General features: G+C 37.7%; 1 protein-coding gene and 1 pseudogene across 1 annotated transcript in view; both read left to right on the top strand.

Annotated features, from left to right (window-relative positions):
- The window catches only part of UHRF1BP1L (UHRF1 binding protein 1-like), a 126,735-nt gene that overhangs the window by 86,500 nt on the left and 18,344 nt on the right, over positions 1–21,891 (top strand). Inside the window, 4 exon segments of the mRNA XM_006888516.1 lie at positions 2,069–2,210; positions 8,890–9,083; positions 10,273–11,768; positions 14,421–14,596. Of these exon segments, the coding sequence (XP_006888578.1) occupies positions 2,069–2,210; positions 8,890–9,083; positions 10,273–11,768; positions 14,421–14,596 (2,008 nt within the window).
- LOC102863246 lies at positions 20,648–21,131 on the top strand (annotated as a pseudogene).

Genomic DNA, 21,891 nt, shown 5'->3' with positions numbered 1-21,891 from the left:
TTTCCCAGTCTGTGGCTTCCCTTTTTACCCTGTTGGAGAAGTTTTTGGATGTGCATAGGGATTTGATTCTTAGAAGGTCCAGTTCATCTATTTTATCTTCTCCTGGTTGTAGATTTTCCAGGATACTTGGAGGAGTGTTTATGCTGCGGATTAGGACTACAAGAGTTCTTCTAAGCTTTTCTTTAATGAAGTTTATAGTCCTTGGTTTTAGTACTAGGTCCATGATCCACCTTGAGTTGGTTTTTGTATATGGAGTGAGGTGTAGATCTTGCTTGAGTCTTTTGCAGATTTCCAGTTTTGCCAACACCATTTGTTAAAAAGGCTGTCATTTCCCCTCGTAACTGATTTCATCTCCTTGACAAAAATCAGTTGACCATACTTAGATGGGCTTATCTCTGCATTCTCAATTCTATTCCATTGATCTGTGTGTCTGTCATTGTAACAGTACCATGCTGTCTTAACTACCACAGCAGGGTAACACAAATCTTAACATAAGTAGTCATTTTTAAAAAACTTAGGTGCAAAAAAGAATTGTATACAGATAAATTATATTTTATAATAATAGAGAAATTATAAAGACTATATTGGAATTTAAAATTAAGAAGAGTGTGTCAGGGTTCTATTCTCTTTCCATCCCTATTCAGTCTGTATATTGTTGTTGTTGTAAAGTGCTGTTGAATTGTACATGACTCATAGCGGTCCTATGAACCAAAGACCTGAACACTTGTATAACTTAAACTGAGCAAAATATTCGAGAAGTTGGAGTCCATTAAGAGGAATGTGACATCAGGATCAGAGTGAGATTCATTAATAACCTGCATTATGCAGATGACACAGCCTTGCTTGCTAAAAGTGAGAAGGACTTAAAGCACTTGCTGCAGAGGATCAAGGAATATAGCCTTCAATATGGATTGCATCTCAGTGTCAAGAAAACATTCTTCCCACTTACCAGATGAGCATCATCATGATCAATAAGAGATTGAAACTGCCAATAACTTCATCTTACTTGGATTCATACATAGTTAACACTCTTGGTAACACCAGTCAGGAGGTCAGGAGACGTGTTTCATTGGGAAAGTCTGCAGTTAGGGACCTCTCCAAATTTTTGAGGAGTCATGATGTCAGTTTGAGGACGAAGGTGCTTCTGATTCAGGCCATGGTCTTTTCAGTAACTTGCCGTGCATCTGAGAGCTGCTTAAGAATAAGAATTGACAGAAGAAGAATTGCCTTTGAGCTGTGGTGTTGGAGAAGCACTAAGCACTCTGTGGACTGCCACAAGAACAAACAAATACAAAGTAGATTGGGTGCAGCTAGAGTGTTCTTTGGAGGCAAAGAAGATGAAGCTTTGCCTCACATACTTTGGACATATTGCTAGGAGGGGGTTCTTCCTTGGAGAGGGATATGATGCTTGGAAGAGTAGAGGGTTGGTGAAGGAGAAAGACCCTAGACCAGGTGGATTAACACAATGACTGCCACAGTAGTCTCCAGTGTGTCAGGAAATATTAAGATGGCACAGGATAGGACAGGGTTTAGATCTGTTGTTCATAGGGTCTCTATGAGTTATACTCGACTCGACAGCACCTAACAACAATATATTGAAAAAGCATACGATCTTAGAGGACTTATGCATATTCACCAACTTAACCTGACTGAGCCTGTTCTTCATCTGAAAAATGGTTGTACATATTTAGCATTATATGCTTACAATATAGAAGTTGTACTTCTCTGTTTACATGATTGCATATCATTATTAAAATATTTTTTGAGTGTTTACAGACATAGGAAAATTTAAGTAAAATTATTTTTACTCTTGTAATTTTGACTCAAAATAACATATTTGCAAAGATTATTGTTCAGAATTATATTTAAGGATGGAGAGAAATGATAGCATTTTCTTAATCAATTTGTGGTGAAGTAAACCATGTAATAAAGTTTATGTTGGAAAATAGCCATTATTATAGTTTTATAAGATTTTCAGTTGTTGTTCCCGTGAAATAAATTATTTAGAAAAGGATTTTAGCCAGTGTAGCTTCAATAAATGTAGTTTTCTTTTTTTTTCTTCTTTCAGGTCTCAACAGCAGACCAGTGTCGTTCTTCCCCTAAAAGTATGATTTGCTGCAATAAAAAATCCCTGTATCTTCCACAAGAAATGCCTGCTATCTATATAGAATTCACAGAATATTACTATCCAGATGGAAAGGACTTTCCAAGTAAGTGAATTTCTTATTTTGTTAATTTTTTGCATACTTTACTAAAATATTTTTATTTTCTTTCTAAATTTATGTTTTTATAAGTATAAAAAATGTAAGCGTTATCACGCGTTGTCTTAGGTATGTAGTGCTTAACTCCAGTGGCGTTTTTACAAATTTTTGTTACTTGTTTTATATCCTTTTCCTTCACTTGATTATGACATCTTGATGAAAACAATATGTCTATTTTCATGATTCCTTTTATCTCTGGGATTTAGCTAATTTTTGTGTTTAGTCGCATTTGTTAAATGAAAGAATAAAGTTAATTTGTGATGCTGAGGTTTTTTTCCCTTTAGTATAAAAACCTCAATTTATATTTCCTTTAAAAATAAATAATCGAGCAATGATTTTGTAAATTATGACCTAACTTGGGAAGGACTGGAGAGCATTATGCTGAATGAACTAACTTAGTCCCACAAAGACAAATATTGTATGAAACCATTATTGTTGAATGAGTATGGGGACCCAAAGGGAGGAGGGGGGAAGAAGAGGAGTAATCATGGAGTTGTATAATTTGATGGGTGCAGGGGTAGGGGAAATTGGAAGAATCTGTTCTGGAAAACAATGTATTCAAATTTTGTGAATAAACGAGTATAATTAAAAAAAAAAACCAAAGAAGTGAAATTGTTAGTTAGCTATAAAAAATTTTTAAGATGCTTTACAAATGCCCAAATGTATACTTTTGACAGATTTGGGCACTGGTATTAAAAATACTGAATGTGAATTTTTATTCACATTTTTCTTGACTTCCTAAAATTAAAATAGTTATACATTTGTATCTTTAAACACTAAAAGTTCATGCCATTGTCTCAGTTCCTTTTGGAATTCTTTACACTTAGTCCTTCTGAAGCACTTGTTGCAGAGGATCAAGGACTGCATCCTTCAATATGGATTATGTTTCAATAGCAAGAAAATAAAAGTCCTCACTACTGAACCAATAATTAAGATTATGATAGTTGGAGAAAACATTGAAATTATCAGTGATTTCTCTTTGAAAAATAAAAGGAAAAATTCTTTCATTGTTATTCAAACTTTCCCCCCAACTTCACTCCACTATGCTATCTTTTTCTGGACTCCTGTCATAACAACAATATCTAATCATATATCCCTTTTAAATAGTTCTCTCCCTCATCTGTTTGAGTGCAGTTTACATCATTTACCCCCTCTTTCTCAGTCTCCTCCCAACACTGTGTCAGTCCTCTTTTATGTAGTAGTTGTCCTTTTGTGACTGAGATGCTTCACTAAGCATAATATCCTCCAGGGTCACCCATTTTGTATAATATTTTATGAGTTCCTTATTTTTCAATGCCACATATTATTCCATTGTGTGAATATACCAGAGCTTCTCTATCCATTCATTTATTGATGGGCACTTGGGTTGATTCCAACTCTTTGCTATTATGAACAAAGCTGAAATAAACATAGGTGTGCATGTATGTGTTTGTGTAGCAATTATGGTTTCTTTAGGGTATATTCCCAGTAGTGGAATTGCTGGGTCAAATGATATTTCAATTTCCAACTTTTTGAGAAAGCGCCATACAGCCCTCCATAGTGGTTACACCATTTTATACTCCCACCAACAATAAATAAGGGTTCCAGTTTCTCCACAACCTCGCCAGCATTTGTTTGCTGTTCTGTTAAATTTTGCTATTGTTACTGGGGTGAGATATCTTATAGTAGTTTTGATTTGTGTCTCTCTTAGAGGTAGGGTTTTTGACCATTTCTTCATGTGTTTTTTTGACATCTGAGAGACTGAAATGTTATCTATCATAGTGGATTCCTAAGCACGTTCTCCATGCGTGTGGTGTGCTAGTGGGGTGTCTTTTTGCCTAATTGCTACACGTTTGGCATGGATGACACACAGGTTGTGCTTTCAAAAATGTCAACGAGCTCAGCCTCACTTGCCTTCTACAAAGCACCAGTTAGCTGTGCTCTGAGAGCACAGATCTGTTTTGAAGTCCTGAGCAATTTCTCCTGTCAGACACTAGAAGACAAGTTTCTTTTTAAAAACTATTATTATATTAGTTTATTTACAAAATGTGAATACATTGTTTTCCAGAACAGATTCTTCTGATTTCCCTCACATCCCCACCTATCAAATTGTACAGCCCCATGATTTATCCTCCCTCCCCCTGAACGTCCTCATTCCTCTGCTTCCACTCCCCCCCCCACTCCATGGATCCTTATACTCAGTCTACAATAATGCTTTTATACAATATTTGTCCTTATGGGACTGAGTTAGTTCACTCAGCATAATGCTATCCAGTCCCTCCCAAGTCAAGTAATAATTTACAAAATAAAAATTTACAAAATCATTCATCCTGTGTGCTGTGTAATATTCCATTGTGTAAATGTACCATACTTTTCAATCCATTTGTATTTGGTTGGACATCTGGGCTGTTTCCATGTTCTTGCGATGAGGAGTAAAGCTATTGTGAACACTGGTGTCCAAGTCTCCATTTGTGCCTCAGTTCTCATTTTCTCAGGTATATTCCAAGTCGTGGAATAGCTGGGTCATACGGAATTTCTATGTTCAGCTTTTTGAGAAAGCGCCAAACTGCCTTCCAGAATGGTTTTACCATTTTACAATCCCACCAACAATGTATAAGAGTTCTTTACTCACCACATCCTCTCCAACATTTATTACTTGCTGCCCTGTTAAGACAAGTTTTCGAATCACAAGTTCAGTGGACTTCTGATGATGTCTAATTGATTTCACAGAGTGCCCACTACTGTACCTGTAATGATGTGGTTTCTTCATCTGTCCAGTAGCGAGCATGCTCTTGCTAGCAGTTTTTGTTGCCAACTGCTTCCTACGTGCTTTCCCACCTGTTGATTTGTGGGCTGTCTGCTTCGCATTGTGATATAAAGACCTCTTCACCTACCCCCACTTCATTGGCTGGAGCTTGAGGACACTGGCTTTGGGGAGCGACAGCTGCACAAACTAAGAATTTTGTTTTCTCTTTATGTTCTGAACCTCTCATTTTTATTATCTTCTAAATAGTTCAAGTCAGATCACACAAATAGTATGAGTTACACTTTGATTGATTGCTTTTGATTATGAATTCTCAGAAGACATTTTATTTTTATCAATTAGGCAATTTTTAATTAATTAATCTCTGTGAATCAGGTTTCTTATGCATTCACTTTTATGCTTAGGATATAGACATTTTTAGTCTCAATTTTTGATGAGGAAAGTTCACCTTGAATAAGGCTTTGTTTGCTTTCTTGCCTTTCAAACTGGTTCTCAAGGCCATCAAGGCTTACAGGTTAACTTCAGGTTGATACTTGGCCTCAGAGCTTATTTACTTTATAGGTTTCCTGCTTTCACTTTATTTTTATCCTGTAAAATTTTCCTCTTCCCAGATTTACATTTTGTTTAAGATCTAAAAATATTTATGGAGGTATTTATTTTTACCAGGAACATCATTTCCACTGTGCAGGGTGTAAAATGTTAATTTTATCATCATCCTTAGTAAGATGGCTCCAATCCATGAGAAATTCTACCTTCAAAATACATTAAAAATGTAAGCATTTCTTGTCCCCCGCAGTCACCATACTTCAGTCCAGTGTAATCTTTTGCTTAGACTTCTTCAGTGACTGCTTCTGCTTTCTCTGCTTCTGCTCTTAACATTCGTTCTACCCAGAAGAATTTGGGAAAGAAAAAAAAGTCAGGATCTTATCAACTCCTTATCCTGACTTCTAAAAGGCCTTCTCATGAAGGGCCTTACCTGGTGCCCTGTGCTTCTCCAACCTCCTAAACCTTTACAGTGTTCCTGAAGTGCAACCCACTCATTTCTGCTGTTAGATCTTTGCTATTTCAATAGCTGCTTCTGCTTGTGCCCCTTTTCTCCAGTTCCTTTCTTTCACCTCTGTGAGTAATCTCTTACAAGTTTTTAAGACGAAGGTACTGCTTTAGGAAGTAGGAGGCAGAGCAGAATCACCACACATGTTATTAAACTAGTTAACAGTGATAGTTCATAGACCCATAGCCTTAAACTTCCAGACAGTAGAACTAAACCCCTTCACTTTTTTTTTTTTGGGGGGGGGGTCATTATTCTAAATATGTCACTTAACTTTTGTCAGTTCAGATTATTCCAGAACAAAGTATTGACAGCACTTAAAATAATTGACTAGTCAACTTTACCCTTAACCAATGTGGGAGTTTTTTTCCATCACTATCAACTGAAACTCAGTACTGCATAAGCAGTAACTTTTTTCCTTTTATCACTGCTGGGGTAACCGCCAATAAATTTGAGTCTTTATATAAATTGTCTGTTCTTGTCTCTTTGTATAAATGAGATCATTTATATATTTATACATATTTACATTTATATCTTTGTGACTTACTTATTCTACTCAGCATAAGGTCTTCCATCCATAGCATGTATTCAAGAGTTCATTTCACTTATTGGCTATGAAGTATGTAAATAAATTACTATTCATTGATCTGCTTATCGGTTTACCAGCATTTAGATTTATTCTACTAGTCTTTGTGTTTGGTGATCTCTGTCCATGTCTTAAGCAACATGCCTCCGGAATCTCTTATGAACTTTGATAAAGGATAATAGTTATAGAAAGGCTTCACACCTTTTCTTCAGAGGGTCGCTATGAGTCGTGTTTGACTTGACAGCAATCAACAACGACAATGATACTCAAATATGTGAATAACTTTTTAATAATTATAAATACATATATTCATTATAAAATAAACTAGGAAATTGTCCCTCATAAGCCTACAATTTAGATAGCGTCTAAGTCATGTTTTTAATTTGTAGATTTTTTTTTTACCCTTGATTTACATCCTGTTCTTTAACTTTGGTAGTATGCGTAGATTGCAGGATTGTACAAGCTCATTTTAAATATCGTTAATTTAACTAGCTCCAGAAGATCAAAGAATACAGCCTTCAATATGGATTGTATCTTAAAGTCAAGAAAACAATAATTCTCCCTGTTGGTCCAATAGGCAATATCATGATAGAAGTAGAAAAGATTGAAACAGCCAATAACATCATCTTACTTGGACCTACAATCAGTATACTTGGTACAAGAAGTCAGGAGAGTATTGCAGTGGGAAAGTCTTCAGTCAGGGACCTCTCCAAATTCTTGAGGAGCAGTGATGTCAGTTTGATAACTAAGGTGTGCCTGATTTAAGCCAAAGTTTTTTGATCACTGTTTATGCATCTGAGAGCTGGACAGTGAGTGAATAAGGATGACAGAAGAAAATTTGATGACCTTTTCTTACGGTGTTGGTGAAGAGTACTTAATATTCCATATATTACCGGAAGAACAAACAGATATGTCTTGGAGAAAATGCAGCCAGAGTGCTCTTTGGAGGCAAAATTATAACTTCTTCTCATATACTTCAGGCATGTTGTTTGGAGAGGGACCCTCCCTTTAGTCAGTAAGATTTTTTCCATCACCATAAACCAAACTTCAGTACTCCATAAGCAGTGAAGGAGTACTCTCCTCTCCTTCTTACTCTCCTGGGAACCACTACATTATGTATATTATGGTTACGTACCCTGAGTTTATTTATAAAAATAAATAGTGCAAGGCTAAAGGATAAAGATTATTTAATGAATGAATTTGAGTGAAGGGGAGGGAATCAATTTCAGGAAATTGCTACAGTGCCTTTTCTCTTCCTGTATCACATACTTTTAATTTGCTTTCCTTAAATTAATATATTCTCAAAGTTTAAGATAGGAATATTTTTAGTTTTATGTAGAGCTAAGTATGTCTGATTTTTTTTAAGAAAAGATCTTTACTAAAATACCCTACGATGACTTTAATAGTAGAATAAAGGTACATATGCATTAAAACGCAGAGTGAACAAGCATAGTTACTCCTCTTAAGATCTGCCCAGCATACCAGTTTACTTAGTAATTGGTCATTCATTATTAGACTTAGTTTTCTCATTTTATTAACTGACACTTAACCTTGATGTTACCATCAAGTCCGAGGTGACTCATGACTGACCCTCCATCTGGTTTTCAGAGCCTATACATGGCACTGAAGGAAACTGCTCATCTTTCTTTTTTTTTCTTTCTATAATTATATTTTATTAATTTTCATAAACATTTACAGAGATTTTGGGTTTCCATTCATTCATTGTTGCACTATTCTCTCTACCCTCCTCCCAGTTTGTTCTTGTCCAAATGCCACAGTGCTTGTCAAAGCCAGTTCTGATTAGTCTTCTTTGTCAGTGTGTCCTTTGCCATTCCCTATCACTCCTCCCTGAGAGAGACTTCACCCTGAGTCATAAGGAAAAGGGGATGGTGTATTCTCTTAGCTACTTCCTGCTGAAAAGGGACGCTGTGGGTTTCAGGGTGAAGATCTTCTCTCACTACTCTAAAGGGCCCCTTTGGCAGTAGGAAACACATAGACTATTATGGAGATTGATTTTGGAATTTAGATGCACTCTTATTGATTGTGCTTGGCCGTACATGTTCATATCCTTGAAGATGTATCATGGGGGTGTTGCAACCTAGAAGACACAAATTTGACTAACAAGTTATAAGTACATGAGTCAAAAATTATGGAAAAGTAAAAGAAAAGATTCTTTCATTGTTTTGCAAACCAGGGATAATTTAGAACTACGTAACTATCCTTTCATGAATTGTTTTTCCTCTTTTCACAGCTCCATCTCCTAACCTCTATGGCCAGCTGAATGCGTTACAGTTTACTGTTGATGAGAGAAGCATTCTATGGTTAAATCAGTTTCTGTTGGATTTAAAACAGAGCCTTAACCAGTTTATGACTGTGTACAAGTTGAATGACAATTCAAAGTCTGATGAGCATGTTGATGTGCGAGTTGATGGCCTAATGCTAAAGGTACCATGTAAACAAATTGCTGTGACAACAAAACTGTTTTATTGGAACATAATTTGATAATTCCATTAACATTTCAAGGATTAAATATGAGTGTTAAGTTTAAAAAAACCCAATTTCGTTATGATCTTTTTATCTTGAAGTTTTATTTTTCATTTTTATTCTCAGTACAGAAGCTTTTGAAGCAGCATTATTTTCCTTTTGAATTCTTTTTTTATGGTTCTTCTGTTTTTCCTCCTCTCTATCTAACTTCCATTTGTTGGTCTGGTTCTCCCCCCCACTGCTTATCCATTTGGAGTTGAATAATTAAAGCAACATTTAAATCATTTTTTTTCTACCTTCCAGAGATAGTGAAATTTTTCTTTAAAGAAGAGGAATTAATCACAGTTTGGTTTTATTTGGTTTCACATTCATGCAGTTATTTGTATCCTAGAATGATAGAAAGTTACTTTTTATTTCATAAAATGAACTCCACAGAATTAGAGTTAACTCAGAGAATAGGAATAATAAATACGATTATATAATTAGAGGGAGCTCTTGTAGCGTAGCCTGATGGTAAGAAGCTATGTTGCAGTCTTAAGAGTATGCAGTTCAGATCCACCAGCTGCTCAACAGGACAAAGATGAGTAGTCTCCTCCCATGAGATTTACTGCCTCTGAAAACCTGCTGGAGAGTCACCTTTGAGTAGATTCTGACTCAGTGGCACACAAAACAAAACACAACACAGTAATTCCATTTTATTTTGTCATTTCTTATGCATAAAAAGAAATATATATGTGATATACATTTGATGTTCTTTGTTGTTTTTGTGTGCCGTCGAGTCAGAACTGACCCACAGCTGACCCTCCAGCAGATTTTCAGTGGCAGCAAATCACACAAGATATTGCTCATCCTTCTCCCATGGAGAAGCTAACAGATTTTAACCATGTTCCTTCGGGATTGCAGCATAGCTTCTTACTACCACTATAGGCCACCAGAGCTCACTTCAATAGTCTTTTAGGTACCCTTTTTTCAGTTCACTAAAAAGATTTGAGGGTAAAGTGTTTTTCATGTCTAATAAGTATTTTGAGAGGAAATGCCAAGGAAAGAACTTGTGAGATAAGTTAGGTTCTTGTTTGTTTTTAATATGTTTGGATGTGTAAAATGGACTAGATTATAGTTGAGTGTGTGGTGTTTTTTTTTTTCCTTCTAGTTTGTCATCCCTTCTGAAATGAAATCTGAGGGTCATCCAGATCAACCACATGCAATTTCTGTTCAGAGTTCGGAAATGATTGCCACCAACACGAGGCACTGCCCAAACTGTCGCCATTCAGATCTGGAAGCTTTGTTTCAAGATTTCAAGGAGTGTGATTTTTTTAGTAAAACATACACCAGCTTCCCCAAATCTTGTGGCAGTTTTAATGTTCTCCATCCAATCTTCCAGAGACACGCTCATGAGCAAGATACCAAAATGCACGATGTTTACAAAGGGAATATTATTCCCAAGTTGAACAAGTATACTCTAAGAACTTCTGCTGCCGCAGATGTTTGGGCTGTATACTTTTCACAGTTTTGGGTAGACTATGAAGGGACAAAAAGTGGAAAAGGGCGGCCAGTAAGTTTTGTGGATTCTTTCCCTCTTTCCATCTGGATTTGTCAACCGACACGGTATGCAGAGTCACAAAAAGAGCTCCAGACTTGTCAGGCATCTCTAAATACATCCCAGAGTGAATCCAGTGATCTGGCTTGTCGGCTGAAACGTAAAAAGCTCTTGAAGGAATATTACAGTACAGAATCTGAGCCTTTGGGAAATGGTGGTCAGAAACTCTCCTCATCAGACTCATTTCTCAGATTTTCCTCTTCGTCATCAGACGCAGATGTTCATGTTCTGGTTCATGTGCATAAACATGTCAGTATGCAGATCAACCACTACCAGTACCTGCTCTTGCTTTTCCTCCATGAATCTCTTATTCTGCTTTCAGAGAATGTGAAGAAGGATGTAGAGGCAGTGACTGGCAGTCCTGCCAGTGAGACATCAATCTGTGTTGGGATTTTACTTAAAAGTGCAGAAGTGGCCCTTTTGCTACATCCAGTGAATCAAGCAAATGCTCTTAAGTCCCCTGTTTCTGAAAGTATGAGCCCAGTCGTTCCTGATTTTTTGCCCACAGAAAATGGAGAGATTTTGTCTGCAAAAAGAAAACAAGTTCATAATGGTATAAATCAAATTAGAAGTGTAACTCTTAGTCACATGGCAGACAACAGATCTATGAGTGTTGACCTCAGCCGGGTTCCTTTGAAGGATCCTTTGCTTTTCAAATCAGCTAGTGATACAAATCTGCAGAAAGAAATTTCTTTTCTAGATTTTTTGTCCGATAAAAACTTAGAGAAAATAAGTGAAGATGAAAGTGGTAGCACCATCTACAAAATGAGCTCAGGAGAAGTTGGATCAGAAGGAAGTGATAAAAAGGATTCATCTTCTACAGATTCACAAAGTGTCTTATGCTGCAGAGAAGATTCACGTATTCTTTCAGTTAATAATGGTGGAAGCCAAAATGTCACTTCAAATACTGGTAAAGAAAATGAAGCCATAGATTTATTAGTCAAAGCGGAGGATTTTGTTCTAGAAACTGCTTCACTCCTTGAGAACGTAGAAATCCATAAAGAAGAGGTTTCCACCGTCAGAACACTTAGATCACAGTCATCGTTAAGGTAACAACATCTTGTGAAATTTGGGGATTTGGTTTGGTTTGGTTCTACTGTGCATATTATATACATGTGGGTGGTTTTGAATAGAAAGACTTCATGGCACACGATAGCATTGTCAGAGTTAGCTTGTGGAAGATTGCAATTTTTAAGATATGAAACACTTTGTAGTTTTTTTACATTACTTTTGTTGTGGTAAGATTAAAAAAAGTTTTCCCATTTTAACTTTTTAAGTATATAATTCAGTACTTTTTGTTTCCAAAAGTTTTATTTTACCCTAAACAGAAACTCAGTACCCATTTAGCAATAATTTCTTTTTCCTCCTTTCCCTGTATATCTCTCAACCACTAATACTTTGGTCTATATGCTTTGTCTTTTCTAGATATTCTCTATAAGTAGTAATAGTTGTGTTTTATCAAATCAGAACCAAGCCTCTAGTGTTCTTTGCAGTTGGAACCGAATCTTAGATGACCCTCCAGGGAGCTTTCAGAGGTTTTAAATCACACAGCGGGAAATTGCCTGTCTTTCCCCCAGCAAAGCAGGTGGAAGATCCAAGCCATTTGCCATAAGGTTATGATCATGCAATAATACTTGCTCCTTTGGATCTAGATTATTTCATTCACCATGTTTTTAAGGGTCATCCATGACATAGCATATAGCAGAATTTCTTTTTTCCCATAAAAAATGGAGAATGTTCCATTATGTGAATATACCATATTTTTTATTATTTTTTATCTATTCATCCTGGAAACGGTTAAACCAGGTGGCTCCCTGGAGGCAAGGATTCTGAGGCTTCGCATAACATACTTTGGACATGTTGTAAGGAGGGGCTGGTCCTTGGAGAGGGACATCATGCTTGGGAGGGTGGAGGGACAGCGCAGGAGGGGAAGGCCCTCTATGAGGTGGATTGATTCAGTGACTGGGGTAATCAGGATGGGTGTGTCAGAGACACTGTGATTGGCACAGGATAGAGCAGAGTTTAGGGCTGTTGTACATTGGGTCACTATGAGGCACAAGCGACTTGACAGCACATCACAACAACTTGGCTTGTTTCTGTCTTTCAGCTTTTATGATTAATATTGCAGTGATTATGAGTATGTAAGTTTCTAGAATCCTTACCTTAGACTATTAATAATACAGTAATCATATAATTGTTACATGGAACCAACCAATTTGGAACCAACCTGTCACTCCAGTGGGTTTTCAGAGGCAGTAAATCACACAAAGAGATTGCTTATTTTTCTCCCAATGAGCAGTTAGTTGGTGGATTCAAAGAACGAGGCCACTTGAGCTCAGTAATTATATTAATTAAGTTGATAGTTTTGAATATAAACCTTGGTGTGGAATTTCTGGCATTTTGGTACTTCTCTGTTTAGCTTTTTGAGGAATTGCCCCTCTGTCTTCCAGTGTGTATATTGGGGCTTTACATACCTACCATGAAAGCATCAGAGATTTACCTTCTGCAGTCTTGCCAACACTTGTTAGTTGGCTATCTTTTTTCGGACAGTAGCCATCCTATTTGATATAACTGAGTTCTAGTAGTCTAGAGATAAGGAACAGTGTTGCCATCCCAAGGACATGAGGTTCAAACCCATCTGCTGCTCCATGAGAGAAAGATGAGTTATTTTCTGGCTCTGAAATCCCACTGGAGTGTCAACCTTGAGTTGGCGTCAACTCAGTGGCATATAACAGTACCAACAGTTGGATATAACATGGTATGTCATTGTGGCTTTGATTTGCATTTATCTAATAAACGATCTTGACCATTTATTCATTCATTGTTTGTATATTTTCTTTGGAGAAATGTCTATTCAAATCCTTTTTAATTGGGTTATTTGTCTTTTTGTCTTTGTTTCATGAGCCCATTTTTAAATATAATGTTAAAATTTATTTTAACCTTATATTTACAATAAAATATGTATATCTATAAAATAAAATATGCATGTATATAAAACTTAGAGATGGTATATGCATATTTTCATTTCCTTAGAATTTTTAAAACATAATTTTTTGAAAATTTATTAATATTAATGTAAGTTTACAGAGACTTAGGGTTTCCAGTCATTCATTGTTGCACTTTTCTCCCTGCTTCTCCCTTCCTCCCTCAATTCACTCTTCTCCTCGAAAAGAAAATGAAAAACTCTTTCCTTGTTATGCAGTCCCTCCCCTGAAGTTCACTCCACTATGCAGCCTTCACTCTGGACTTCTGTAATAGCAAGAATGCCCATTCACATAGCCCTTTTAAACAGTTGTCTCCCTCATCTGTTTCAATGCAATATATATCATTCCCTCCTTTTTTGTTTTCCCTCAACCCTGATGTCAGTCCCATTTTACAGTAGTGGCCCTATGCAGTATTTGTCCTTTTGTGACTGAGATATTTCACTCAGCATATTATCCTCCAGAGTCATCCATTTTGCATAATATTTCATTAGTTCCTTGTTTTTCAATGCTGCATAGTACTCCACTGTGTGAATATACCAGAGTTTCTCTATCCATTTGTTTGTTGATGGGCACTTGAGTTCTTTCCAGCTCTTTGCTGTTGTGAACAAAGCCACAATAAACATGGGTTTGCATATATCTGCTTGAGTGGCAGTTATGGTTTCTTAAAATAGAATTTTTTACATGTAGTAGTTTTCTAACAGTTTTGTTTCTTAACAGTGGAAAGCCCAAGGAACGTTGTCCACCCAGTGTGACTCCACTCTCGGTTTCCTACAAGAACATGAGAAGAAGTCCCTCACAAATCTCGCTGGATACCATTTCACTTGACAGCATGATTTTGGAAGAACAACTATTAGAGAGTGATGGAAGTGATAGCCATATATTTTTGGAAAAAGGTAAAGAAATACAGTTTAGAAATCCTGTCATATATATACAAATCTTGACAAAAGAAGTAAGGCTTAAGTGTTTTAATTTATATTTAGTCAGCTGTCAGGGACCTCTCCAGAGTACTGAAGAGCAACAACATCAGACTGGAGACTAAGGTGTGCCTGATCCAGGCTATAGTCTTTGCAATTGCATGCTATGCATCAGAGAGTTGGACAGTGACTAGGGATGATAGAGAATTGATGCCTTTGAGCTGTGGTGCTTCAGAAGAGTGTTGAATAAACCATGGGCTGCTAGGAGAACAAACAGGTTTGTTATGGAGAGGATGAAGGTGGGCTGCTCCTGGGAGGCAAGGATTCTGAAGCTTCATCTGACATACTTTGGACATGTTGCAAGGAGGGACCAGTCCTTAGAGAGGTTGGGAGAGTGGAGGGACAGTTCAGGAGAGGAAGACCCTCAATGAGATTGATCGAGTCAGTGTTGGGGTAGTGGGAGTTGGTGTGTCGAAGACAGTAAGGTTGGCATAGGATAGAGCAGGGAGTAGGGCTCTTGTACATAGGGTTGCTATGAGTCGCAAGTGACTCGACGACACGTAACAACAACAACAATCATTAATTAAAGACATTTTAAAAAATCGCACGTGACCAAACACGTAACACGCACAGAGCTAATTTCCTGTTAGCTACAATGATTAAATTTCCATTGGTTTTAAAAAAAAACCCCAGCTACTTTGACCTCTTTATGATTAAAGTGCAGCAGTTATTCTCGTACAGATATTTAGATCATAAAGTAGTCAACATTAATATTTAAAGCCTAGATCACAGAGACTGTAACTGTAAATATGAGTGTTATGTTAAGAACTATTAAGTAATTTCCAGCTCACATAGTAACCCATGAACAAGTGAAAGAAACTACATAGTTAGGTCCTATCCTCACATTCATTGTTGTATATGAGCTCATTGTTGTAGACATTTTAGTCAATCTCATTGAGGAACATCCCCCTGCTTTACTAAGCATGATGTCCTTCTCCAGAACTGGTCCCTCCTCCTAAGAACATGCCTGAAGTATGTGAGTTAAAGTCTCCCTGTCTTTGCTTCTAAGAAGCATTCTGACCCCCTCCAAGACAAACTTGGCTACTTGGAAACTCCGAATTGCCAAGACTATCTCTCCTAATCCAAGTTGAGCATGGCCCAAAGTCTGCCACGATTCCCATGAATGTGGATTTCCCTAGACAGCCATTTGTGCTGTAAGCACTGCTGGGAACATTTCATGAAGAGACCTAGGAACCTGTGATTTCATCTCATACAAGTGTTAACTAAGTGCTTCATCCCACTTCTGTAGTGCTTCCTGATACCTTTTCTTTTCAGCCTGACTGGCTCCTTCATCCTTAAGCTGCTTGCTCTTCTCAGCACAAACTTCAAAGAGAATTTCTTTCTTCTATTTAATGGCATGAGCCCAGTTCCCTTCATCATTTTCAACTGCATCCTTCTCATCAGCAGCTTTAGCTTCAAACTGCTGGGCAGTGATGGAGACCTTCTCACCAATCCTCCTCTCCATCCAAAGGAAGCCATTCTTGTATCTAATTGCCTGGTGTGCTTGATTTTTTAAAAAGAGAAGTTGGTTGACTCCAGGCATCTGAACAGCCAAGCACTGTGAGCAAGAAAAAAGCAACTGCACACCTTCGTTCGAGTTCTTGACTAATACTTCCATGGGCATTCATTGAGAGTCCAAGTAAAAGGAAACACTTACGGATCCACTTGTGAGGTTTTATTTTCTTTATGTGCATGTATATTCCATGCTTAAGGCTATAATACACAGTTCTTATACGTGCAATTAGTGTTCTGTAGTTCATGCTTTTTGCAATGTTATCCATAATTTGTTCTGCTCCTCCCAGTCAAATGCCTTTGCATAATCAATAATGCATACAAAACATCTTTTTGCTTTTCTCTACTTTCAGCCAAGACCTATCTGATATCAGCAATGATAATCTCTTATTCCATGGAATCTTGTAAACATGGCTTGAATTTATGGTAGTTACCTGTCTAAATGTACTGCTGCAACCATTTTTTTAAAATTTTTTTAAATTTTATTATCTTTTCTGTGTGTACCATCAAATCAAATCTGACTGGTACAGGAGGAGATAGTCCCTCCTTCTGCAGCAGAGCATCTGGTGGATTCAAACCATGCACCTCTGGGATTGCAATACAGCTTCTTTCCACTAGGCCACCAGAGCTCGCCGCAACCATTTTTAACTGACTTCAATAAAATATTAACTTGTGATATTAGTGTTGTTGTTGTAGTGTACTGTAGAGTCAGAACCAACCCATAGCTGACCCCCCTGTACATTTTTAGAGGCAGAGGCCACCCTTCTCCCACAGAGCAGCTGGTGGCCTTGAACCATGGGCCTTTGGGATTGCAGTGCACCTTTTTGCTTCTTTCAGGTTCTTGTAAGAACCTGCACTGTAATCCCAAATGCATGTGGCTCGAATCTGCCAGCTGCTCCCATGTGATTAACTGTCTCTGAAAACCAACTGGAGGGTCAGCTATGGGTCGGTTCTGACTCGATGATACTCAGCAACAACAATGATATTCATTATATTGACCAATCATTTCTATATCTCATTGGATCATTTTTATTTAGGACGGATGTATAATTAGATCTCTTTTAGTCATTTAGCCAGTCTGCTGTCTTCCAGAAATCTTGGCTTAGACATGTGTGCTTCTGATATAGCCACTTGTTGGAACATCTCAGTTGGTATTGTCGGTTTCTGTACACGAGGATTTCACCAGTACCTTCAGTGCAGCTTGGACTTCTTTCAGTACATCAATTCTTAATCATATGCTATCTCCTGAAATGATTGACTATCAACCAACTCTTTTTGGTACAGTGATTCTGTGTATTCCTTTCACCTTCTCTTAATATTTCCTGTAGCATTCAAAATCTTGCCCATAGAATCATTCAAGCTTCTAGGTGTGGATTTGTTTAGTTCTTTCCACGTGAGACTATCAAGCAATCCATGCTTTGTGATCTTCTAACGCTAGATCTTTGCGTATGTCATTATGATTCTTTATCTTCTTGAATACTCTGAAATATTGATTGTTCAGCTTTTTCTTCATCATCTCTTACATTTAAGAACAAGTTTCAAGTATTTTCTGATATTCCTTGACATCCTTTTCCTCCTATTTCTTGCCTACCTTTTTAATAACCTTTTTACTTTCCTCATATGTGATATCCTTGATGTTATCCCATACCACTTCTGGGCTTCGGTTGTTAGTGTTCAGTGCATCAAATCTATATTCAGGCAGAACACATTTAAGATCATGCTTTTCCTCTTTTGGACTTCTTTTCATTTTGTTCCCCCTGCCTCGTTTCAACTTGAAGTTGTATATGAGCAGCTGATGACCTTTTCTACTACACACCTGAGTCTTACTCTAACTGATGATAGTGAACTTCTTTACCACCTCTTTACACAGATGTTGTTCATTTAATTCCTTTGTATTCTATCTGGTGAGGTTCTTATGTATACTTGTTATTTATGTTGTGGAAAAAAGTATTTCCAGTGACTCACTGTCTTGCAGAATGCTACCATGCATTAATATGAGCAAATAATAAATAAGCAAGCTTATACGCACCTAAGCAGTAAAGTAATGAGCAATATGCAAATCATTCCCCCCAAAAAACACACTGACAGATGAGTGTTGTATTTCTAACAGCTCTTCACCATTCCTATGGATTAGGCCACCAAAACATTACGTCTCTTAAGTCTCAGTACTGCGTTCAAAAGCAGTCTATGGAGAAGCAGGATAAAATGCAGCCTTTTTGTGTTTCTTTTATGCCTTTGTGAGAATGGAAAGTGTAGAACACCTTATAGAAATAGTTACACTGCTGTGCTGTGTTTTTGTACTGGCTGAAGAAGTCATGTATAGCTTACGTTGACTGAAAATAACCAACTTTGTCTTTTTCAAAATAGTGAGAAATGTCATACTTCCTGGGCCAGGTTTGGATATAGGGCTGCCAGAAAGAGTTCCATTGGTCCTCTCACGTAACAGGTGAAAGGCTAGTGTGGGTTTTCACCATGGCTTGAAGAAACCTGTTTGGAGAATTTAAAGACCCCAATATTGAATTTTTAGCAGATGCAGTAGTCATAAGTAATTTTTATGGAGCTATGAAAATAATTCTTCTTTATGTCTCTCATTGATCTCAAAACCAAAGCCCTCCTCTTTGAAATTAACCATTTCAAAACTTTCCACAGACGCTTCATGTTCAGAAGCCCATGCCATTAGATTTGGAGAATATGGGAGATGCTGTGGGCAAAATGTTGACTGATCCAGTTAGCATGAAAAGAAAATGGAGGGAACACACTAAAAAAAAGAACTGGCTGACACGGAATTGTTTCAGGAAGTAGTACATGATCAAGAAGCGATGATAATTAAGGAAGATGTTCAAGCTGCAATGAAGGCCTTGGTAAAAGTAAACTCCAGGAATCGATGTGATACCAGTTGACATGTTTCAACTAATAGATACAACTCTGAATGTGCCCACCAGCCTATACTAGGGAATTTAGAGCATAGCTGGCCTTGCCATCTGCCTGAAAGAAATCCATTTTTATTTCCATTCCCAAGGTAGGTGATCTAACAGAATGTAGAAATTATAAAACAATATCATTAATATCCAGTGCAAGCAGAATGTTGCTGAAAATCATTCACAACAACTAGAACAGAATATAAACAGAGAACTGCCAGAAGTTGAAGCTGGATATAGAAGAGTTTGTGGCACCAGAGATATCATTGCTGATGCTAGATGAATCCTCATTGAAAGCAGAGAATACCAGAAAAAGATCTATTTCTATGACTTTGTAAAGCCATTGACTCTGTGGATCATAACAGATTATGGTTAATATTGAAAGGAATGAAAATCTCAGAACACTTACTTATGATCATGAAAAACCTATACCTAGACCAAGAGATTATTGTGTGAACAGAGCTACATGGTTTAAAATTAAGAAATGAAGATTTAAAATTAAAGCAAAATTTAATTTTAAAATTAAAGACATTTTATTATCTCTGTACCTAATTGAATCTGTATGCCAACTGAATCATTCAAAAATCATGAATTTGTAAGGAAGAATGTGGCATCAGGATCAGACAACCTGCATTAAGAAGATGACAGAGCCTTATTTGCTGAAAGGGAGAAAAGCCTGAAGCAGAGGATCAAGAAGTACAGCCTTCTATATGGATTACATCTCAGCATCAAGAACACAACAACTCACCACTGGACTGTTATATAAGATAGATGGAGAAGAGATTGAAATTGTTAATGACTTCTTCTTTGGCTCCATAATCAACATCCTTGGTACCGGTAGTCAGGAGATCAGGAGCTGTATTGCACTAGGGAAACCTGGAGACAAGGATCTTTCCAAATTAATGAGAAGCAGTGATGTCAGTTTGAAGACTAAGGTGTGCCTGATTCATGTCATGGTCTTTCTAATGACTTGCTATGCAGCTAAGAGCTGAACATTGACTAAGAATGCCAGGAAAAAAAAATTTTAAAAAAATTGATGCCTTTGAGCTCTGGTATTGGAGAAGAGTACTAAATATTCCATGGACTGTCAGAAAAGCAAACAGATATGTATTAGAAAAAGTACAATCAGAGTGCTCCTTAGAGACAAAGATGACAGAACTTCATGTCACATACTTTGGGCATGTTGATAGGAAAGGCATCTTCTTAGAGATGACATTATGCTTGGAGAAATAGAGGGCCAGCAAAAGAGAGGAAGACCCTCAACCAAATGGATTGACACTGTGACTAGACTGTGGGTGCAGAGATGTGAGAAGTGGTGAGGATTGGCACAGGATAGGACCGAATTCAGGCCTGTTGTTCATAGACTTGTTTGAGTTCACAATGAGTTGTACACGACTCCACAGGACCTAACAATATCAATTACAACTTAATTGCATATTTTATCACTTCTATACTGTAGATGTTGACAAAAATAATGAATTTCTTGACTGGCAGTGAAGGTTTGGATACCACTGCATGCTCTGATCAGCCTCTAGCCCAGATGGCAGCAGTAATTTTAGGGATAGACACCATCACTCAGAGTGTATCTTCCCCAGTCAGACTGAGGAACTCATGCCTAACTTGGGCTCCACAGAAGGCAATAGGGATTGGAACAGTGAAGGGCATGGAGGAAGCAATGACAGGCCCAGCTGGCTACTCAGCCCAGAGCTAAGATTGTGAACAGGAGCAAGTGGAGTTGGCACCTGTGGGGGATGGAGAAGATGTAGTTGCTGACCTGCAAGCCTTGACACTGCATTTTCCAGACCTTCCCATAGAGAGGGAAGAGGAAGAGGAGGGAGCTATAGTACTGAGCAACCTCAGCTCTATTCCTATCGTCCCAGAACATATAACATTGGTGAAAGGACAATGGCTGGAATAAACCTTTTAGTGCCAAGAGTTCCTGGTTAGGCTCGGGAGATCTCAGATGCTAAGAGGGAAGATGTAGAATGAAGACCTTCCAAACCCAACAGTCATCCCCAGTCTGAAATGATGACAATGAGAGCTGCTTTATGGTCCCACAGTCCAGGCCAAAACCAGCACAGGACTCCACACATCTCTTTTTTAGTGTCAGTCTCCATCTTCCCTTTTCCCTTCTACTAAAGGCAGACCTGACTTCTCAGAGACACACTTTATTCTGTTCTGTAAATATGAGGAAATCAACTTACACCAAATGTACCTTACCATGTATCATTCTGTGGAGAATGAAGCCAAAAATACGTAGCCAAAAGGCACAATGCCTTTGCCCAGGAAGCCAGGTCCAGCCCTCCTGAGCCCCTCACCCTCCAAGGTACTTGCAAGGGACAAGTGAGAGCCTGCCCAGCATTAGCACAAACAAGGAAGTGTAAATATGGCTGCAGCCATAAAAAATCCCCAAACTTTAATTTCTTCCTTTTTGGCATTAGTGCCCAATGCATGCATTTGAATAATAGTTGTATTAAGTGGTGTTCCTTATAGTGAAATAATAAAACCCTATCTCTGACAGTAGTGTACTTCAGGATAGATCTGGGAATACTCTTCCCCCCCCCCTTTTTAAAAAAATTCTTTATTATTAAATTTTATTAATTTTAATGAATATTTACAGAAATTTTGGGGTTTCATTCATTCATTGTTGCACTATTTTCTCTACCCTCCTCCCCAGTTCGTTCTTCTTCCCCCCCGCTTGAAAGTCTGTTTTAATTGTCCAGTTGCCACAGTGCTTGTCAAAGCCAGTTCTGATTGATCTCCTTTGTCAGTGTGTCCTTTGCC

This window comes from Elephantulus edwardii, unplaced genomic scaffold, assembly GCF_000299155.1.
Source record: "Elephantulus edwardii isolate Elephantulus edwardi_28Jun2011 unplaced genomic scaffold, EleEdw1.0 scaffold00068, whole genome shotgun sequence".
In the NCBI taxonomy this organism is placed as follows: domain Eukaryota; kingdom Metazoa; phylum Chordata; class Mammalia; order Macroscelidea; family Macroscelididae; genus Elephantulus; species Elephantulus edwardii.
The sequence above is the reverse complement of the archived record's forward strand: the minus strand, read 5'-3'. Positions and strand labels throughout refer to the sequence as shown.